General features: G+C 48.5%; 1 protein-coding gene across 1 annotated transcript; it reads left to right on the top strand.

Moving 5' to 3' along the window:
• Positions 1–179: 179 nt before the first annotated feature.
• Positions 180–4,724, top strand: YOD1 (YOD1 deubiquitinase). Its single transcript, XM_084301824.1, has 2 exons — positions 180–424; positions 687–4,724. Exons 1-2 carry the CDS (start codon positions 217–219, stop codon positions 1,391–1,393), a joined length of 915 nt encoding a protein of 304 aa, XP_084157950.1. The 5' UTR covers positions 180–216; the 3' UTR covers positions 1,394–4,724.
• Positions 4,725–7,226: the final 2,502 nt, after the last annotated feature.

The following is a 7,226-nucleotide window of genomic DNA, read 5'->3' as shown; positions in this document are numbered from 1 at the left end:
TCTTCCCCCCCCTCCCCGCCGGCCCCGCGATGGCGGCGCCCTGATTGGCCGCAGCCCCGCGCGGGGCCGGGTGCCGGCGTCGCCCCGCGGCCAATGACGGGGCGCGGAGGGAGATCTCGCGAGAGAGGGCGGGGGGAACCGGCCGGAAGCGGAAGCGGCGGCCAGTCGGGGCGGCGGAGGCGGTGGCGGCGGCAGCGCGGGGCGGCCCCGCGCACGATGCTGCGGCTGCGCTGCAAGGCCCGGGGCGGCAGCCAGCCGCTGCCCGGCCTCACCGCCCACTCCCGCCTCCGCGACATGCAGGCCACTCTCGCCGCCCTCACCGGCGTCCCCGCCCCGGCCCAGCGCCTCCTCCTCGGCTTCCCCCCGCGGAGCCTCGACCTCAGCGACGGCGAGCGGCGGCTGGGAGACCTCGGCATCCACTCGGGTGAGAGCGGGCGGCGGCGCCTCGGCTGCGTGGGCCTGGCCGAGCTGCTGCCAGGCCGGGCCGGGCTCTCCTCTTCCTTCGGGGCGGCTCCGCGGGGCCAGGGAAGGCGGGCGGGCTGTGGTCGAGGTGCCTTCGGAGGGGACGAGGCAAGAGAGCACTGTGACGGGCTGCTTGGGTCTCCCCCCGGTCCCTTGGGGTCCCCCCAGCAGCATCGTTAGCTCCCACCCGTGTGTCCCTCTCAACTCCCCTCTCTCCCTGACAGGGGACACTCTCATCGTCGAGGAGGATCCATCCAAGCCCGGCGCTGACCCACCTACAGTTGCGAAAAGACCCATGGCCAACTCAGTCAGGGAAGCGGTGCCGGTGCTGGCGCGGAGGGTGGTGCCGGCAGATAACTCCTGTCTGTTCACCAGCGTGTACTACGTGGTGGAGGGGGGTGTGTACGACCCCGGCTGTGCTCCAGAGATGCGCAGCCTGATAGCGCAGATAGTAGCGAGCGATCCCGAGTCTTACTGTGAGGCCGTGCTAGGGAAAACCAACAGGGAGTACTGCGACTGGATCCGGAGAGAAGAAACCTGGGGAGGAGCCATCGAAGTGTCCATTTTATCCAAGTTCTACCAGTGTGAAATCTGCGTGGTGGACACGCAGACCGTCCGAATCGACCGCTTTGGGGAGGATGCGGGTTACACCAAGCGGGTCCTGTTGATTTACGATGGGATTCACTACGATCCCCTTGAGCGTAGGATCCCCGACTCGGACGTTCCTCCCCAGACCATTTTCTCTACCACTGACGATGTTGTTCTTGCACAAGCCTTGGAGTTAGCAGATGAAGCCCGACGGAAGAGGCAGTTTACCGACGTGAACCGCTTTACACTGCGCTGCATGGTGTGCCAGAAGGGACTGACAGGACAAGTGGAAGCCAGAGAACACGCCAAGGAGACGGGACACACCAACTTCGGGGAAGTGTGACAGCTGCATGAGGATGGGTACAGCTACTACCTCACTGATCCGGAATAAAATTCTGGATTTCCAGATAAGCTGTATGTAATCATAAAATTCCGTTCACAGAGCTTGAAAAGCATTAACTTAACGATGGCCGAGGTGCACAGGTTTGCTGTGGTTAGTGACTTTGCCAGCTGGTTTGAAATAGGTATCTTCTCGCATGCTAATTTATAGTACTTTGGCAGGTGGTATACACTGGCAGCTAAAACCTGATTCCTGAAATAATCTTTCCTTTGTGTGTCTGCTCAGAGCAGACACACAAAACCAGGCTTCAACACTAACATAACAACGTAGCCTCTCAGTTACAGAATTAATCTCTCTGCATTATGTTTTCAGGGTAATTAAATTGATCTAAGGGTTTGGGAAACATCTATTGGCATTGTTTATGTCAAAAAACAGACTCTGCACATACAGGCAGACCTCACGGGGGAAACTGCTCACCTTGTGCACAGTTTTTAGCGGAAAGAACATCTCCAAAGCTGCCCTATGCTAAGGTACCATCAGAAGTAGAATGTATTGTTTGTGTGAAGTCATGGCTTTAGAGAGAGAAATGGCCTTTAAGCTTTAAGGTAGCCTTCTTAAAATTAACGAGTAGTTGGTTAAGTGTTGAATAAACTTATTAATCCTCCATAGGTAGTTTTTAGTTGCTTGAAAAATAACTATCAACCCCTTGGTGTTTACACTGCATCGGAACATAGGCATGTTTCTTGAAATTCTTGGATTCTTCTTTAGAATATCTCAACTTCTGGCAAGAGGGCAATAGAGTAGCTAGGGAAGTAACTTAATTTGCATCTGTTACATACATTCAAACAGATTTGCCTTGTGTGTAGCTGATCTCACGGCCACAGTGTTACTGAGCTGTAGCAGATTCCAAATACTGTAAATTAGCACTTTAAGGTATGGTTCTCATTCTTTCCAGGTAAGACGTTTTGCCCTTTTTACAAGGGCAGAGTGCTAATCCAGAAGGGAGGCTCAAGGTTTCTTCATCTGCATTCTGCCTTAATGCGTTTGATTTGTCACTGATGACTGTTCAGCAGCAAGACTTTAATTCTGATAATGAAGGGTGCAGTTTAATTGCCAGAACAAAACAAGCTGGGTAAACTGCCCTACTTCTCGTACTACTCAGAATCAGGGAGGTTGGAATTGGTTTAAATAAATCTTACCTCACAGAAAGGTTGTGAGGCTTAACAGTAAGTGCTTTGAGGTCTTTTAAAAGGTGCTGTAAAGGTGCATATTACTGAAAGGGATTTTCTTTTTAATGCCTGTAATACGTGCTTGTTTTTAATGAATTTTAAAGTACTCTTAGCCTTCTATTCTTTGCCACTCTGTTTTGAGTTCTCTCTCTTGCACTTCTCCAAATGGGGAGCAAAGAGGTTCGTTTTCATTTTGAGGCAGAAATAAGCCCACTTTCCTGATGGGATCAGCCTAGCTAGCTTTAAGGGCCTCTGTTGGGTAAGGCATCTAGCTAAACTCCTGGTGCAGCAAAAACTTACTTTCTGCAGGAAGCGTGTTCCACTGAAGTTCTCAGCTGAGCTTGAAATACCTTAAAATACCGAAGGGGTCTTACTGAAAATGGAACGTAATTATGTAAGTGCTTTGCTAAAGTGAATCATGAATAATTAAGGATTAATTGCCAAAAGCACTGAGGACCAAGTTTCTTTTCAATTCAGTATTAAAGTAGATATTCACAATGTTGGGAGTTCCCGACAGAAAATCACTTAGCTTCCAGTGTTAAACCCCACTTTGCTTTAGCCTATCATGAGGAAAAAAAAATAAACAACCTGTAGAAGCTGATGCTTTTATGAACCTAAAGAAATAACCTGACAGTTCAAAGGAACTTGAAGATTACACTGTGTTAAAACTACTTGAGATGCAATGCTGTCTAGGAATGAGACCAAGAGACTATCAATCCTAAATCATGTTCTCAGCTTTCACACTGAAGAGGTGAGGCGCCTTGGACAAGGAGCTGTTCCTCACCACTTGCCACCTGTAAAACGGACAGAATACCTACCTCAGAGAGGTGCACAAGGTGACTATCTTTGGGTGTCTTTGAAACAAAAGTGCTGTAGAAGTGGAAGTATTTATTGTCTGCCATGTTTGCAAATGTGTTGACGTTTGGGAGCAACATTTAGATTTTTTTAGCTTTGTATCTTGGATGGATTTCTGAAAGTGTGTAAAAACATTTTTTGGGATATTTCTCAGTTGCAGTATTTTTAAATTTAAACTTAGTTTTATTTAATCCAGCGTGTTTAGCTTTGCTTTATTGTATTTGCATAGCAAATCCACTAACAGAGTGCGAGTTCCATTTGAGGGCGATGTGTCAGTATCACTGCGTGGATGTTTTCCTTAGTTGCCTAGCCAATAAAATCTCTTTGGTTAAAAAAATACCAACTGAACTGCTGTAATTCATCTGTGTAAAAGCTGATGCTGTTACAGGCTGACACACTGTTCCGAAGAACAAGTAACAAGGGGATAGTGGTGGAGTTGGAAAACCTTGTGTAGTTCTGAACTCTCCTGAACAGAATGCAGTTAAAGGACAACTCCCCTTTTTAAAAAAAGATTGTGAAAGTTAGGGATTTTTTTTTAATATCTCTTTACCAGCATTTACCTGTCCTTAACGGTACAGTTATGGAAGTGTCACAAAAGCAGCATCCTGGTACTAATAGGATGGATTTCTGAACATCACTCATACATTGGCACTGGACAGTTATTAATTGTGCAGCAAGGTCTCAGTTACAGGTGTTTAAGAGCAGATGCCTTGTGGGGCACAGGCTCAGTCCAGAAAGCCTGCAAGACATGGCTCTGTCCTTACTGTTACCACTTATTCCCAAAAAAATTTAAAGCAAGCACTAATTTCCTTGCTGAATACTTCAGCACATAGGTCAATAATTAAATGGGCCCTGGAAACAAATTTTTACTTTGGGGGTTGGTTTGCTGAAAGCTGGGTTATTAATGCTGCTTTACTGGGCAATACAGGTGTGTTTTTTTTTTTGCCTAAATAAAGAATTTCAGTTTCCTGCTGCTAATCTGGCCCTTTCACCAGCACTAAATTCCTTCTTTAACTAAAGAGGAGCTTAACACACTCGAATCACGTGGCCTTTCACGAGCATTTTATATCGTATGAAGAGATGCACATCTCATGGTCCTAACAGCACTTTAAAAGCCTGGCCGAGCTGACACGTTTAGCAGACGTCGAGCAAGGACTTTCACTGGTGTTGGTAGCGCGTGTTCCCATTGCAGCAGCGAGCGGTGTGAGCAAATGTTCCTACAAATCTTACCGATGTAACCCAGTGGTATAACCTGCTTTGTGTCATCAGCACGGATCGTTGGGAATAACAGATTTCCTTAAACACGTACCCCGAACTGCAGAAATTGTTGATGCACCAATAAACGACTGATGCATGCGTACTTGTTTAGTGTAGTCTCTGTCTCAGTTCTTGAATTTCATTGTTTTGCCCTACTCACTCGTGTTCACCAGTGTATTTAAGGCCTTCACCCCTATATAATGCAGTCTTGGAGTAATTTACGTCTGCTTTCCCCCGTCTTGTTCCTTTTATCCTTTGACACTGAGAGGCAGTCACATCGGGAGGGACTCAGCCTCGCAGCCTGCTCAGGCCTTCTTCTCTTTCAACTTGCTCAACAACAGCATTATTTTTTACAGTAAAACACTTCCTCTGTGTACCCTGTCAGGCATCAAGAAGAACAACAACTGAAGGTTTTACATACCTCCCCAGTCATTCACGCAGTTACGTGTATAAGTCATTAAACAAGAGTTCAGGAATTTTCTCTTTGTGACATTCCCGTGCATTTCATGGAAGCGATCGCCCGAAAGGCCAGCCACAGGAGGAAGCGGGCACAGCTCTGAATTCCCCAGGCGCTGCTGCCAGCAGGTGAGTTGCTGGCTGCCTGTGCGCCTCTGCAACTTGGATTCTAGAAGCAGCTCCTTTGCCGTGCCCTTAACAAGTACCAGTCCTTTATGTTTCTTTCAGGGAAAGGGAAAAAAATGCTGCTAAAGCAAAATAGAGGAATTTGGGAATGGATTTTTGTTGTAGACTTCAAGGGATATAACAGCATAGCACCAGGGAACAGAACAGCATGGGTGCTGCCTGTTACCCCAGGGAAACACGAGGAATGCTGCACATCCTCGGAGCTGATAGCTCCTGACTGCCTCCCATATTTTTTTCTTTGAGAGCAGAAATTACACATGGTTTGTGATAGCGACCGCAATGTTTTCGTATCAACTCGACAAGCACACACAGCAGCAGAGAGAGAAATCGGATTCCTGAGTCCTGAGTGAAGTTACATAAAAAGGACGACTGGGGAGAGGGGGAAAGGGCCATCTCGTGACGTGGTACAGGAGCAGTTCCTCCATTCGCATCTCCTCGTGTGCGCTCGCAGCAGGGTTTGCTCGTGGTGTTTTTGGAAGCGTGTCCTGTGTGCCCACCCCAGTTTTCGTAGCGACCTGTTCAGGGCTATCACAGCGCAGCGATCGTGATCAGCTGTGGGGTGACAAAGCCCTCGTCAAACTGCGCTCCCAGCCCAGGAACACAGCAGGCATTGTTCTGACCGCCCGTGACCTGGGCAATGTCATTATTTGCTCTAGGATTGAGGAAGCAGGGAGCAGGGGCGAGGGCACGGGCACAAATGAAGGAAACTTCTGATTCCTTGCAGAATGTCTCTGCTGACTGCCTTTAGCGCAGAAACCCTGGTGTTGGTGGATTTTGGGGATTTCAGACCTGGGTGCAGAGCTGATGAAGGCATCTGTCTTGGCTGCGTGGCCCAGCAGCCCTCCCCCTGGCAGGGAAACTCGTTAATAAGAGGCGCACAGAGTTTTCAGCTTTGTTTTTTGAAAATTACAGCTCTGTATCCTACAAATTAAACGTCTGCCTGTGCCTTGAACGCAGCTATGCCTCCAGCCTCAGACCTGCCGTCGGGTTTTGCTCCGCTCTGGACAGGGCAGAATAAAATGACTTTAAATTTGTGGAAATCAAGGTTGCTTTTTTACTTTTCCAAGTCTGAGCACCAGAATTCTGTAATGACAGAATAGGGGAGTTCACAAAATTAGGTTGTCCAGGACCGCGGTGCCCCTGTCTATTATTTTTAATTAAAGCCTAGGGGAAGGTGCTGGGGAGCTGTGTTACACAGTAAGCCCTGGCTCCTGGTTTCTCAGGTAGAGTTAGTGCTAACCAAGCTGTGGAAACAGACCCAGACCACCTCGGCTCTCTGCCCCTCTCCTGTAAGGTGGGGATCATAAATAGGGCTCCCTGCTCGGTTCACAGCCTCACCAAGACGCAGTTACTGCTCCACACTGCTGCGTAATACGAGCTATTGGTCACCCAGGGTTTTTCATAATTAATTTATCAGCATACACAGCACTGTACGTACAGCTCGGTGTGAGGGAAGTGTTCAGCAGCCCTACACAGACAAATGGACGTGGCTGTGCTAGCAGGGATCTTATCTGCGACGCCGCACGGATGCGCTTCCTTCAGCGCCAGGACTGAATCATGCCTGCCCTGTTGTTTATGCAGAGGGTGAGGCTCCAGGGGCCTGTCAGCATGCCAAAGTCCTTCCGTAGCCCTGCCGAGAGTTTTCTTTGCATCACTTGACTACTTGCATATGCCTCATACCACGTACGTGAACTCATGCTTTATTTTGGGTAGTCACTATTTTTGTTTGTTGGAGGAAGAACACAGAGAAAGACCAGGTTCTTTCCGGGCATCCAGTTCAGAGAAGCTGAGCTTTCTCAGCAGCTCCAGGCTTCTCTGAATGGATCAGGATATTTTCCTTGATCTATATAGAG

The sequence above is a fragment of the Netta rufina genome (genome assembly GCF_964035555.1).
Source record: "Netta rufina genome assembly, chromosome: 26".
In the NCBI taxonomy this organism is placed as follows: domain Eukaryota; kingdom Metazoa; phylum Chordata; class Aves; order Anseriformes; family Anatidae; genus Netta; species Netta rufina.
The sequence above is the reverse complement of the archived record's forward strand: the minus strand, read 5'-3'. Positions and strand labels throughout refer to the sequence as shown.

Excerpts from the sequence above, each read along its gene's own strand:
- YOD1 (XM_084301824.1), top strand. The coding sequence starts at position 217 with ATGCTGCGGCTGCGCTGCAAGGCCCGGGGCGGCAGCCAGCCGCTGCCC. Across the intron at positions 425-686 it reads AGACCTCGGCATCCACTCGG|GGGACACTCTCATCGTCGAG; the intron begins GTGAGAGCGGGC and ends TCTCCCTGACAG.